This window comes from Mastigoproctus giganteus, chromosome 2, assembly GCF_048544385.1.
Source record: "Mastigoproctus giganteus isolate SK-2022 chromosome 2, ASM4854438v1, whole genome shotgun sequence".
Classification (NCBI taxonomy): domain Eukaryota; kingdom Metazoa; phylum Arthropoda; class Arachnida; order Uropygi; family Thelyphonidae; genus Mastigoproctus; species Mastigoproctus giganteus.
In genome coordinates, this window is record NC_143576.1 from 258,330,410 (window position 1) to 258,346,074 (window position 15,665).

Genomic DNA, 15,665 nt, shown 5'->3' on the forward strand with positions numbered 1-15,665 from the left:
ATTTGCTTTGTTTTATTTTATTTTATTTTAATTTTAATTTTATTTTACTCCATGAAAGGTTGGTGAAAAAACGCTAAGAACGTAATATGAACATACCCAACCTCAGAGGCCTATTTAAGGAATCATTTTCGCTTCTGCCTGTGGCTCTAGTTAATCTATTAGACTGTGTTCCTCCCCTCACACTAGCAGTTTTCCAACCTTTCCAATGCCTCAATAGCATCAGCAAATATCCTTGCATCCATCTATTTAAGTGTATCCCATCCCTGTAGAAACAGTCTCTCCTGTTAACAAGCACAAACCATGCTGAGAAAAATTCTACCCCGTGAGCCTTGCACAGTATCTCCAGGGCCATAACTGACAAGACCCTCAAGATGTACTTCTTCCAATTGTGCCTGGGCAGAATTGCAGACACTTTCAAATTCAACCCTAACTCATGACGTTTTCTCAACATTGCTCCATACTTATTAAGTTCCCAGATCTCTTACTTTTAATTTAATATCTATATAATATCGGTGTGGATACACGGATATACATAAATAACTCTTAAGAAACTATGATGGTAGTGTGGGAGGCATCATTTGCTCTATATCTCATATTGTGCTCTTCCTTCACGAGTTGCCATGGTATTGCACTAACTTGAATAAGTAATGGTTCACTAATAGAGAAGACTATTGTTACTTATTCTCAGTGAGTACCACCACCCTTTTGGCATCTCTCATACTGTGTGATTACGAGGGGCCCCATCAAGCTCTCAGCTGCCCACATCAACACCAGAGCCTGCACTTGATCATCACGCAACACAGTGGCAACTCCCAAGGCAGAATGTGCTGGTCCCACAGGAACTAGTAGTTGTTGGTGACTCTACTGTCAGGGAAACGGGGAACATAGTATGTAAAAAGGATAGGTGAAACAGGATCAGGGAATGTCTGCCAGGGGCAAAGGTTGATGTGTAGAGTGGATATCATATTTTCAGTTGATATTGTTGTACACATTGGCACTAATGATATTAAGAGTAGGAGACAAGCGGAATTACTTAACAAGCACAGGTCACTGTTGAAAAAAATCCGTGAATCAGGGTTGAATTTGAAAGTTTCTGCAATTCTGCACAGACACGATAGGAGGGAGAATATGATGAGAGCCTTGTCGATCAATTTGGCCATGGAAAGATTGTGCAAGGCTCAAGGGGTAGAATTTTTTTCAGCCTGGTCTGTACTTGTTCACAGCAGAGAGTGCTTCTACAGGGATGGGATACACTTAAATAGAAGGGATGCAAGAATATTTGCTGATGCTATAGAGGCAGTGTTAAGTGGGTTGGAAAACTGCTAGCTGGGGGGGGGGGATACAAGGACTAATAGATTAACTGTAGCTACTGGCAGAGGAGAAAGTGATTCTTGCACTGCTTCTATTGGAATGAGCAGCAGCCTGGAAAACAAGATGCAGGGTATTTCAGAGACTGCTGGATGTTATTGCGGTACAAGTAAACACATGGCTTGTGTTAGGGTAGCTAAGAATAGAAACAGGGGCATGTATACTTGTGTTTACACCAATGCTAGGAGTTTGGTAAATAACTTTGATGAATTTGAGGTATTGCTCAAAATATCAAAGGCAGATATTGATGGGATATCAGAGACGTGGTGTCACACAGATATAAGGAATGCAGAACTGCAATTTGGGGAGTACAATGTGTACAGAAAGGATAGACAGGATAGGAAGGGAGGAGGGGTTATGCTATTAGTTAATAAACACAAAATCCAAGGAAGCGAATCCAGCCTTCATCGCTAGACAGTGAAGTGTTGGTTCAGTTTGGTGTGACATAAGCATTGGGAGATCAAAATTGAGAGTAGAAGTGTGCTATAGGCCTAATGACTCTGATGAATATAATAAGAAACTGTACAGGGAAATAGAGTGGGCCAGTAAATCAGAGAGTCTTATAATAGGGAATTTTAATTTCCCAGATATTGACTGGAATTTGTGGGTTGGTCACTCAAAAACTAGCAAGGCTTTTATGGATTTGTTGTGTGATTGTTTTCTACATCAGCATGTTCGGGAGACAACTAGAGGGAGTAATACTCTTGATCTGATTATCATAATCTGATTATCAGTAGTGATTCTTCATGCATTAAGAATCTGCAGAAAAAAGGAACCACTAGGTGGCACTGATCACAGTGTGCTGAAGTGGGATTTACTCAAAGAGGTAACTACCATCAGGAGTAAAGGGAAAGGTTTTTACTTTCGTGGTGACTATGATGGTCTGAGACAGTATTTAATTTCTATACAGTGGAACCAACTGATGATGTTACCAACAGCAAATTCAAAATGGGAACTATTCAAAGAATTTATCTTGGAAGCTACTAGGCTTTACATACCAACTAAGAAATACTGTTCAAGGTTTAGGCCTAAATGGATGTCAGATGAACTAATGAGACATATGGCAGAGAAAAAAAATATGCATGGGATACATATAAATTAATGGGTGACATGGAAGCCTATGATAGATATAAGCTGGTTTGTAACCAAGTCACAAAGGAGATTAGGTAGGCAAAGGCAGATTATGAGAAATCCTTGGCAAAGGATGCAAAGAAAAACAGAAAAGAGTTCTTTACCTATGTAAACTCTAGAAAGAAAGGGATGAATCAGAGTGGTCCACTGGATATTGATGGTTCAAATGTTGACGATCCTGCTCAGGTGGCTAACAAACTAAATGAGTATTTTGCATCTACATTCACACATGAGGAGTTATACAGGGGAATGCTAGAGGTGAATTAAATTCTGGCAGTGAGCTAGATGATTTTGTAATAACTAAGAGGAAAGTGGAGGAGAAATTGTTGAGGATAAACATAAAAATTTGCCTTTAGCCAGTGGGTAGTTGGTTGGTGGAACAGACTTCCATCCCTTGTTGTGGAAGTTGATAGCCTAAATAAATTTAAGGCTTAGCTGGACAGGTATTTCGAACGAACGGAGGGGCGAAATGGAAGTGGGTTTTTTTTTTTTTTGCCTGATGCTGCATAAGCTTGCTTTCTTGCATCATATCCCTCTACTAATGCTAAAAAGGCATCCAGGGTGGATGGGATCTATCCAGTTATATTAAAGGAGGTAGCAAAGGAAGTAAGCAAATCCTTAGCCATAATTATCAGAGCTTCTTTGGACTCAGGGGAGGTACCCATAGACTGGAAATGTGCAAATGCGCCAATTCACAAAAGAGGATCAAAGGCTGACACAAGTAATTATAGACCTGTGAGTTTAACTTCTGTTCCAGGAAAATTAATGGAGGCACTAGTTGAAGAAGCACTGCAGGATCATTTAGACAAGACTTCAGTTATAGCTCGGACACAGCATGGTTTTGTTAAGGGGAAGTCTTGCCTGACCAATTTGATTGGATACTATGATGCAGTCACAAAATAACTGGATGCAGGGAATAACTTTGATATTATATATTTGGATCTTAGAAAGACTTTTGATACTGTTGCACATGCAAGACTGGAGCACAAATTGGAGCAGTGTGGCATTGGAGGCAAATTGCTGCTATGGATAAAGGGATGGTTGAGGGGGAGAAGGCAAAGAGTGGTAATCAATGGACACTGCTCATCATGGACTAAATGTTATTAGTGGAGTCCCTCAGGGTTCAGTGTTGGGTCCATTGTTGTTTTCTGTATTTATAAATGATATTGATGATGGTATATCAAGCTTAATGTCGAAGTTTGCAGACGATACAAAGGTTGGCAGGGTTGTTAACGACACTACTGACAGTATGCTGCTGCAACGGGATCTGGAAAGGTTGAGCAGATGGGCTGAGAGGTGGCAAATGAAGTTTAACATTCATTGACAAATGTAAAGTACTACATATGGGAAGCAGTAACCCCAGAGTAAAGTATCAACTCTGTGGTACTACACTGACAGTGGTAGAGAATGAAAAGGACATGAGAGGGGTAATAGTGCGGGCAGATATGAAGTTTTCTGAGCAGTGCAGACGGGCTGCAAGAGTAGCTCATGGTGTCCTGTCAATGATATACAGGAATTTTTCTAGCAGGGATAAGGAGGTGATTATTCCCTTGTATAAGGCAATGGTCAGGCCACACCTTGAGCTTTTTTTTTTTTTTTGGTAGTAGTTGGCGCATCGGCTTCTGTGACCATAATGCACCTCCCAATGTTTTTGCAGTACTTTGATCCAAGCCCGAGGCGGGATTCGAACCCGCAACCTTTGGGTTGCCAGGCAGGCACTTTACCCACCCGGCTAGCCCGGTCGGCGATGTAGAGCTGCTGGAAAGAGTACGGAGAAGGGCAACAAGATTAGTGAATGGAACAAAGTGTTGCTCTTACAAAGAAAGGCTTAACTTTTGCAAATTACAGTGTCTCGAGACTGGGCACCAGTGAGGTTTTTTTTTTTTTTTTTTTTTTTTTTTTTAGGAGCATTAGCAACTAAGGCCATATTGCTCCAGGATATGCGGTGGTCATTCCTTAACCTTTCCACATCCTCCGTATTTGGTGGTGACGGGCTCGAACCCCGGTCTAATCAAGAAGCGTGTGCTACGCACTGCTGCTCCTTCCCACCTGGCTACGGAGGCGCCACCAGTGAGGTGATCTGATAGAGGTGTACAATGCCTTGAATGGTTTGAGCATGCTCAATGCTGATGGGATTCTTCCTCTTGCTCAGAATAATCACCTGAGAGGGCATAAATTCAAATTGAGGAAAGACAGATGTAGGATAGATGTGCGGAAATTTGCCTTTAGCCAGCGGGTAGTTGGTTGGTGGAACAGACTTCCTTCCCTAGTTGTGGAAGTTGATAGCCTAAATAAATTTAAGGCTCAGCTGGACAGGTATTTCGAACAAAGGGAGGGATGAAATGGGAGTGGTGTTTTTTTTTTTTTTTTTTTGGCTGATGCTGCAAAAGCTTATGCAGCATCAGCCAAAAAAACTAATGCTAATCATCACAACTGGGTTGTCAGGTCTGCAATACCAGGGTACCTGCCCACCCACCAATGATAGGCCAATAGCTTTTAAATGGTGCCGTCTGGGTGGTGGTACTAACTGAGAATAAGTAACAATAGTCTTCTCTATTAGTGAAGCATTACTTATTCAAGGTAGTGCAATACCATGGCAAATCATTGTGAAGGGTTGGTTGTTGGGTTTTATTGGCACATTAGCAACTAAGGCTATAATGCACTTTGTGAAGGGAGAGCACAATATGAGATACAGAGCAAATAATGCCTCCCACACTACCATCGTAGTTTCTTAAGAGTTACCTATGGGGTAATAGCTTTATAATATCGGTGTATCCACACCGATATTATGTAGACATTAAACTCTCACTCTTAACGCCTTGTGCATTTAGCTATTTTTAAATGTTAATTGAATGAACATTAAATAAAACTAAACAAACTACTTTTTTTTACATTTTCTTTCCCTCTTATATATATATATGCAAGATTATAATAACAACCTCATGAATATTGCCAAGTGTTTTTCTACACAAATATCAGCCTCATAGAACAGTTAGCATTAGCATTAGTAGAGGCATTTGATGCAAGAAAGCAAGCTTATGCAGCATCAGCCAAAAAAAAAAAAAAAAAAAAAAAAAAAGGAACATAAATAAATAAAAATAACCACTTCCACTTCACCCCTCTGTTCGTTCGAAATACCTGTCCAGCTGAGCCTTAAACTTATTTAGGCTATCAACTTCCACGACAAGGGATGGAAGTCTGTTCCACCCACCAACCACCCGCTGGCTAAAGGCAAATTTCCGCACATCTATCCTACATCTGTCTTTCCTCAATTTGAATTTATGCCCTCTCAGGTGATTTTTCTGAGCTAGAGGAAGAATCCCATCAGCATTGAGCATGCTCAAACCATTCAAGGCTTTGTACACCTCTATCAGATCACCCCGCTGGTGCCTAGTTTCCAGACACTGTAATTTGCAAAACTTAAGCCTTTCTTCGTAAGAGAACCCCTTTGTCCCATTCACCAATCTAGTTGCCCTTCTCTGTACTCGTTCCAGCAGCTCTACATCCTTCCTGAAATGAGGCCTCCAGGCCTGTATACAGTACTCTAGGTGTGGCCTGACCATTGCCTTATACAAGGGAATAATCACCTCCTTATCCCTGCTAGAAAAATTCCTATATATCATTGACAATACACCATGAGCTACTCTTGCAGCTCGTCTGCACTGCTCAGAGAACTTCATATCTGCCTGCACCACCACCCCCAGGTCCCTTTCATTCTCTACCACTGTCAGTGTAGTACCACAGAGTTGATACGTTGCTCTGGGGTTGCTGTTTCCCATATGTAGTACTTTACATTTGTCAATGTTAAACTTCATTTGCCACCTCGAAGCCCATCTGCTCAACCTTTCCAAATCCTGTTGCAGCAGCATAGTGTCAGTAGTGTCCTTGACAACCCTGCCAACCTTCGTATCGTCTGCAAACTTGGACATTAAGCCTGATATACCATCATCAATATCATTTATAAATACAGAAAACAATAAAGGCCCCAATACTGAACCCTGAGGGACTCCACTAATAACATTAGTCCACGATGAGCAGTGTCCATTGATTACCACTCTCTGTCTTCTCCCCCTCAACCACCCCTTTATCCATAGCAGCAACTTGCCTCCAATGCCACACTGCTCCAATTTGTGCAGCAGTCTTCCATGTGCAACAGTATCAAAAGCCTTTCTAAGATCCAAGTATATAATATCAAAGTTATTCCCTGCATTCAGTTCTTTTGTGACTGCATCATAGTATCCAATCAAATTGGTCAGGCAAGACCTGCCCTTAACAAAACCATGCTGTGTCCTAGCTATAACTGAAGTCTTGTCTAGATGATCCTGCAGTGCTTCTTTCACCAGTGCCTCCATTAATTTTCCGGGAACAGAAGTTAAACTCACAGGTCTATAATTACTTGTGTCAGCCTTTGATCCCCCTTTGTGAATTGGGGTCACATTTGCACATCTCCAGTCAATGGGTACCTCCCCTGTGTCCAAGGAAGCTCTCATAATTATGGCTAAGGGTTTGCTTACCTCCTTTGCTGCCTCCTTTAATATAACTGGATAGATCCCATCCACCCCAGGTGCCTTTCTTGTGTTTATCTTCAACAATTTCTCCTCCACTTTGCTCTCACTTATTACAAGATTCTCTAGCTTACTGCTAGAGTTGAATACACCTCTGGCATTCCCCTCGCTGAATAACTCCTCATGTGTGAATGTCGATGCAAAATATTCATTTAGTTTGTTAGCTACCCGAGCAGGGTCATCAACAGTTGACCCATCGATCTCAAGTGGACCAATCTGATTCATCCCCTTCCTTCTAGAGTTTACATAAGTAAAGAACTCTTTGCTGTTTTTCTTCGCATCCCTTGCCAAGGATCTCTCGTAATCTGCCTTCGCCTGCCTAACCTCCTTTGTAACTTGGTTACAGATCAACTTGTATCTATCATAGGCGTCCGTGTCACGTGTTAATTTGTATGTATCCCATGCATTTTTCTTCTCTGCCATATGCCTCATTAGTTCATCTGACAACCATTTAGGCCTAAACCTTGAACAATAAGTTTATTTTAGTTGAAATATTCTTCTGCCATTGTGTTATAACTGTAACAATTTTCCCAATGGCCTGCATTATATCACTTTCAAATTCAACTAGCACTGCTCATTTCTTATGAAATCTAAAACAAGTGATAAATAATAATAAATACAAGTAAATAATGTTTACTTAAATTTATGTATTCCATAAGTAAATTCATAAACATGAAAATTATATCAATACAGAGGGGAAATGTTTTATAAAATTAATAAGATACATAAGGTCCTGAGCTGGATATCATCATTCTTCTCTTTCTTGGTGATTCCCTTCTACTTTTTACTCTCGCTCTCTCTCTCTCAGGGTTACTCAGGAACGTTTTTTTTTTTTTTTTTCCTGGTGCAGCATAAGCCTCAGGCTTCCTTGCATCATATGGATATTAATAATAATAATAATAATAATAATAATAAGACTCAAGCGTTTAGGGCATAAGCCTCAAGCTATGAAGGAGTCTAGACTTTGTATAAATATAGTGCAAACGCATCAGAAATACATAGATATATCTGAATAAATCAGAATATTAGTAAAACGGCATCGTTTTAAGTTATATCTCATATTGTATAAGATACATAAGCTGAAAGAAAATGATTTATATGAACTATACGGGTTATTCAACCAACATGCAGAAACACTAAATGGGATTTTTTTTTATTCTCTGAAAGAACTCTCACTTTGCATGCCTAAACAGGTTTGTTTTTTTTTCCATTGCTGATTATTATTAAAAAAAAAAGCTGACATGCTTTCAAATGCTTTTGTAAGTGTTCATGAATAAATGTTTATTCATGCACACTTACAAAAGCATTTGAAAGTATTCTTGTACGTTTTGTAAGCTTTTTTTTTAGTGTTCTTGTAAGCTTTTTGTAAGTGTTCATGCCTGAACACTTACAAAAACCCAATCGGGGCTACAAAGCCATTCTAAGATTTCAGATCCAAACTTTGCAATGGTGTCATTTGTATTATGGGCCGTGTGCCTAGTAATATCATGATACAATAAAAGCCCCTTTATTTGGCATATCATATCTTTATGTCCTAATTAATTTTGTCAATGAACCCTCAAGAAACACTGTCACATGCTAATAATTCTGTGCCTAAAGAAGCACTATCACATGCTAATAATTCTGTGCTTTAGGGTGGGCAGTGAGTGATAAAGGGCAGGTAAAATTTGTAAGCTATGGTTAATACACTTGTCCCTGAATATTTCGTTCATAATTTCACACCCATTACAAAATGAGTCAGGGCCCCATCTTGCTGTGATCACATCCGACCAAGACGTACCACCTGAGAAGTAAACCATTCCAGTAACATGGTGAGGCAAAATAAATTGTTTGTTTTGCGGGAGATTTAAGGAGATAACGGCGAAACAAGTGTGGGACATACATTGCTGCTCATATAGTAGCATGTGGTGGGCTGTGTTCTATTTTTTTGAAGAAGTCGGTTATCCTCGCTCCATAAATAGATCTCCTTCATTTCCGCGCCCTGATAAATTATTCATCGCAATTTTTTTTTTTTTTTTTTGTGGTAATATTCGAATGTCCTGTATAACGTCCTATATGGAGTTAATATTCAGTTATGTTTAAATACATCTGCCATATACAATGTTTTAAAAACAATTTGTAAACGAAATTGTCTTTAAAACTGAAATTTACGAAACAAGGAACGCAAAATATGAAATCCTTTTTCTCAAATTGATTTTTAAACGGCCCACTCTACCAGAAATTTGTAAGCATTTTAATACGCAGGGAAATCACTTGAGACAATCCAAGTACTTTAATAAGTTAAGAATTGAATTAGCTATTTAAATAATAAACAGAGAAAATAAACTTACGAAGCAATTTTTTTGGCATGTTTGTCTTATTAGTATCTTTTCATTCACATATAAAATAAATATCTTCCACTAATACAAACATACCATTTAACCACGTGTTAGTGCATTTGGACACCAGGAGGAGAAAATAAAACTTATAAATAACACTGATATAAACTAAATATTAATCAATTTAAAAAAATCCGTTTATACTCCACTACGAATGCAAGGGTTCAGAAGATATCTCAAATCCATCGTAACTGCTTTATAATCGCCTGAGAGGGCATAAATTCAAATTTAGCCAGGACAATTAGATTTAGTAGGGTAGATGTGCGGATGTTTGCCTTTAGCCAGCTTGTGGTTGATTGCTGGAACAAACTTCCATCTGTCGTTGTAGAAGTTGATAGCTTAATTAAACAGATTCCAGAACTAGATAAACATTTGGAGCGAGTGGATGGATGATATTAGAAGATTTTTTTTTTTTTTCTTTTTGGCTGATGCTATATAAGCTTGCTTTCTTACATCTTGTGCCTTTAGTAGTAGTAGTACTATTACTTCTACTACTAATGCTAATGCTAATTACAGCTGATATGAGTACCAGATATGACAATTAACAATACACCATGCACTTTTTTTTTTTTTTTTTTTTTGCTGCAGCATACGAACTCGATCTCAAAGCGTAGGTACCCGCGTCTATGTACCCAAGGACAGACAACCCAAATTCACATTATGCATATACAGCACATTATATGTAATTTTTCTGAGGTTGACCCATGCTAATTGGAAACAAAAAATTAATTACAGGAACAGTAATATTCGGTAACAAAAGCAAGATCAAAGGAATTCTTTGTGAAAAGTTTATCCAACAAACAAGAGAGGATTTACTCATGAGCATCTGCCCAGTGTCCAACCCCTTCCCAAGGAAGGGTTGGCTGGGCCTGATTTGCATATAAGCTAAACAAGCTGCAGCTTAGGGCCTCGCTCCATCTTAAAAAATCCTTTTTTAATATTGTTACAGGTGAACAGTAACAGAGAAAGGTCTCGTACATATTATAGCTAAGGGCCACACCAAGTTTAAATCCGGCCCTGAGCGTAGGGATTCATAACAATGTAAGTAAGTACTGCTTAATGTAAGTAATGTAATGTAAGTTACAATGTAATTTAATGTAATGTAAGTAACAATTTAATGTAATGTAACAATGTAAGTACTGCTTACATTGTTACAATCATCCAATAAATCCACAAAAGCTTTGCTAGTGTGTGAGTGACCAGCCCCCAAATTCCAGTCAATATCTGGGAAATTAAAATCTCCCATTATAAGACTCTCTGATTTACTGGCCCATTCTATTTCCCTGTACAGTTTCTTATTATACTCATCAGAGTCATTAGGCCTATAGCACACTCCTACTCTCAATTTTGATCTCCCAATGCTTATGTCACACCAAACTGACTCGACACTGCACTGTCCAGCGATGTCCACTGGCTTCACTTCCTTGGATTTTATGTATTTCTTAACTAATAGCATAACTCCTCCTCCCTTCCAATCCAGTCTATTGTTTCTGTAGACGTTGTACTCCCCAAACTCCAGTTCTGCGTTCCTTATATCTGTGTGACACCACGTCTCTGATATCCCAACAACATCTGCCTCTGATGTTTTGAGCAATACCTCAAATTCATCAAATTTATTTACTATACTCCTAGCATTGGTGTACACGCAAGTATACATGCACCTATTTCTATTCTTAGCTACCCTAACACAACCCATGTGTTTACTTGTACCGAAATGACTCCCAGCATTCTCTGAAATATCCTGCAACTTGTTTTTCAGGCTTCTGCTCATTCCAATAGAAGCAGTGCAAGAATCTCTTTCACCTCTGCCAGTGCCTACAGTTAATCTATTAGTCCTTGTATCCCCCCCCCCAAGCTAGCAGTTTTCCGACCCACTTAACACTGCCTCGATAGCATCAGCAAATATTCTTGCACCCTTTCTATTTAAGTGTATTCCATCCCTGTAGAAGCACTCTCTCCTGTTAACAAGTACAGTCCAGGCTGAAAAAAATTCTACCCCTTGAGCCTTGCACAATCTTTCCAGGGCCGAATTGATCGACAAGGCTCTCATCATATACTCCCTCTTATCGTGTCTGGGCAGAATTGCAGACACTTTCAAATTCAACCCTATTTCACGGCTTTTTTTCAACAGTGACCTGTACTTGTTAAGCAATTCTGCCGGTCTCCTAGTCTTGATATCATTAGTGCCAACGTGTACAACTATATCATCTTTTGTTCCCTTAAAAGATATCTGCTCTACAACGTCATCAACCTTTGCCCCTGGCAGACATACACTGGTCCTGTTCCACCTATCCTTTTTACAAAGCATGTTCCCCGTTTCCCTGACAATAGAGTCACCAACAACTACTAGTTCCTTTGGGACCAGCGCATTCTGCCTTGGGGGTTGCCGCTGTGTTGCGCGATGACCAAATGCAAGCTCTGGCGTTGATGTGGGCAGCTGAGAGCTTGATGGGCCCCTCAATTTAGTTCCTTCGAGGGCATCCACCCTCTCCTTCAAGCTCTCATATAGGCCCATAAGAACGCTGAGTTGCCTGATTTCGATACACTCCTTGCATCGCGGACACACAAAGACATCCCCCATGGCAATATCATGTCACGTACCTGATTGCTCCACAAACATCATGCAAGCTGTGCATTTTCGAAGGCTGTGATTCAGAAGGCAACTGCCCTCCTCAGTTCTTCTATGAGCCACAGCACTTCCATTAGCTTGAGCCATTTGTTTTGCTGCTCTGGTCTGGTCAAGAGAAAGAATCCCATCAGCACTGAGCATGCTCAAACCATTCAAGGCTTTGTACACCTCTATAAGATCACCTTGCTGGTGCCTAGTCTCCAGACACTGTAATTTGCAAAACTTGATCCTTTCTTCATAAGAGCACCCTTTTGTTCCATTCACTAATCTTGTTGCCCTTCTCTGTACTCGTTCCAGCAGCTCTACATCCTTCTTGAAATGAGGCCTCCAGGCCTGTATACAGTACTCTAGGTGTGGCCTGACCATTGCCTTATACAAGGGAATAATCACCTCCTTATCCCTGCTAGAAAAATTCCTATATATCATTAACAATACACCATGAGCTACTCTTGCAGCCCGTCTGCACTGCCCAGAGAACTTCATATCTGCCTGCACAACCACCCCCAGGTCCCTTTCATTCTCTACCACTGTCAGTGTAGTACCACAGAGTTGATACGTTGCTCTGGGGTTGCTGTTTCCCATATGTAGTACTTTACATTTGTCAATGTTAAACTTCATTTGCCACCTCGAAGCCCATCTGCTCAACCTTTCCAAATCCTGTTGCAGCAGCATAGTGTCATTGACAACCCTGCCAACCTTCGTATCGTCTGCAAACGTGGACATTAAGCTTGATATACCATCATCAATATCATTTATAAATACAGAAAACAATAATGGACCAAATACTGAACCCTGAGAGACTCCACTAATAACATTAGTCCACGATGAGCAGTGTCCATTAATTACCACTCTCTGTCTTCTGCCACCAGCCATCCCTTTATCCATATCAGCAATTTTCCTCCAATGCCACACTGCTCCAATTTGTGCACCAGTCTTCCATGTGCAACAGTATGAAAAGCCTTTCTGAGATCCAAATATATAATATCAAAGTTATTCCCTGCATCCAGTTCTTTTGTGACTGCATCATAGTATCCAATCAAATTGGTCAGGCAAGACTTCTCCTTAACAAAACCATGCTGTGTCCGAGGTAAATCTGAAGTCTTGTCTAGATGATCCTGCAGTGCTTCTTTAACCAGTGCTTCCATTAATTTTCCGGGAACAGAAGTTAAACTCACAGGTCTATAATTTCTACAATAAACTACAATTACAATTTTAAAATGTTGGCCAAAGTCCTGGATTAGGTACTTCTGCATCTGTGGTAACTGTTCAAAAGAGAGCTAGAGGCAATTATTCGAAAATACGCCCTATCTCCCAAATTGGCCATATCATATGACTTTATACTGTTATATCCTTTAAATGATTTTCCTGAGGCAGTCACCATGCCTCAGCTCCAGCATTTTGATATTTTTAGGAGTTTTAACAATTATAACACTTTGAACTGAATAAAGAAGAGTAAACGTGAAACGGAACGGTTCTGACGTTTTCTCATGCACTGTTCCTATTAATAAATCAGGTAACAGATGCTGTTCGTGACTTGATTTTGAAAGATTTGGACAGGGTTGCAGTACGCAGTAAAGACATATCCCGTGAACTGGTCCATCATACTGATCATGAAAAAATGAGCGTTGATAAAATTTCACAATATTTTTTCCATGCTCAATTGGAGAAGATGAAATGGACAAGGAAACTTTTAGCGAAATTTGCCCACGATACAAACCAATCTACAGAAATCAGCAAGGCATGAATCAATTCATGAAGCTCATTTTCATTTCCAAGCACATAGAGATGTTAGTGAGACCAGATGACACCTTTCTTCGTTAGCCTCCGTTCTTTCACGAAGTGGGGTGTTTTTTCCATAAGGGAATGACATTTGAAGGAGGAGGAGGAGACACTTGTAGAATTAATCTAAATGCATAACTACTGTCTGAACAGCAAGCGTTTAGGTACCCTGCCCAGGAAATGGTTAGGTGAGGTGGGAAGATGTTTTTTTTTTCCTGGCCGATGCTGTTTAACCTTCCTTTCTTGCATTTGCAACTAATATAACAAGGACAGCAAAAGTTTATTTATTGATCCACCCGGCCAAAATGTGACTGAGAAGAATAAGAATATACCTTTCTGGTTCCAGTGATGGCTAGATCACGGTCCCTGCTCGTAGTCGAAACAGTAGTGTACTGGCACCACATACATCTATTAAAAGCACGATTTCATGAGGTCGTTCTCAACTATGCTTAATCACTTTCCGGAAGTAGCCACCTGAAATCCAAGAATCAGGCCATTAACTCTGAGTAATTGTACAATAAAACATGAAACTCTCTGAGTGCTTGTAGCATAGTTAAATGGGGCTTTTTCAACGATTAGCAGAAATTTGGTCAAGGATTAGCAGCATTACGAGAAATCCTTGGCAAAGAATGCAAAGAAAAACAACAAAGTCTTCTTTACTTATCTAAACTCTAGAAGCAAGGGAATGAATTAGTTTGGTCCACTTGATATCGATGGTCGACTGTTGAGGCAGCTGACAAACTCATGAGTATTTTGCATTTACATTCACACATGGGGTTCTTTAGGGAGGGGAATGCCAGAGGTTCATGAAACTCTAAGACGGAGCTAAAGGATATTATGATAACTGAAAGCAAAGTGGAGGAGAAATTGTTAAAGTTAAACGTAAGAAAGGCACCTGCGGTGAATGGAATCAATCCAGTTATATTAAAAGAGGCAGCCAGGGAAGTAAGCAAACGCTTATCCATATATATGAGAGCATCCTTAGATTCAGGGGAAGTCCCCATGTGAAATGTACCTCCAATTAAAATGGTGGTTCAAAGGGTGACATAAATAATTATAGCCCTGTTAGTTTAACTTCTATTCAGGGGAAAATAAGGGAGCCCTAAATTAAAGAAGCGTTGCAGGATCATCTAGACAAGACTGCAGTAATAGTACAGATGAAGCATAGATTTGTTAAGGAGAGGTTTTGTATGACCAATTTAATTAAATAATGCGATGTGGTCACAAAGGAACTGTATACAAAAAATAATTTTGATATCATATACTTGGATTTAAGGAAAGTTTTGATACTATTGAACATGGAAGACTGCTGTACAAATTCGAGCAGTATGGCATTAAGGGTTAGTTGCTGCAAGGGATAAAGGGATGGTAGAGTGGGAGACGGCAGAGAGTGGTAATAACTGGATACTGCTCTACTTGGACTAATGTTATTAATGGAGTCCCACCCGGTTCGGTGCTGCGCGCATTGTTGTTTTGTGTATTTATCGATGAAGGTATATCAGGCTTAATGTCCAAGTTTGCAGTGATGCAAAGATTGGCAGGGTTGTTAATGATATTACAGACATTATGCTACAGCAACAGGATCTAGAAAAGTTAGGGAGATGGGCTGAGAAGTGGCAACTGAAGTTTAACATTCACAAATGCAAAGTACTGCATATGGATAGAAGTAGCCATAGAGAAACGTACCAACTGTGTGGTACTACACTTAGGGTGGTAGGAAATGAAAAAGACCTGGGAGTAATTTCGCAGTGAGATATGAAGTTCCCAGAGTAGTGCAGAAGTCTGCCAGAGCAGGTCATAGAGTCTTGTCAATGA

At 39.8% G+C, this 15,665-nt stretch overlaps 1 protein-coding gene across 2 annotated transcripts in view; it reads right to left on the reverse strand.

The window, feature by feature from the left end:
• The window catches only part of Ns1 (Nucleostemin 1), an 80,345-nt gene extending 70,843 nt beyond the window's left edge, over window positions 1-9,502 (reverse strand). For both annotated transcript variants that reach the window (XM_090369111.1, XM_090369110.1), the window contains exon 1: window positions 9,395-9,502. In XM_090369111.1, the coding sequence (XP_090225237.1) occupies window positions 9,395-9,413 (19 nt within the window). In that variant the 5' untranslated portion in view covers window positions 9,414-9,502. The remainder of the gene's footprint in view (window positions 1-9,394) is intronic.
• Window positions 9,503-15,665: the final 6,163 nt, after the last annotated feature.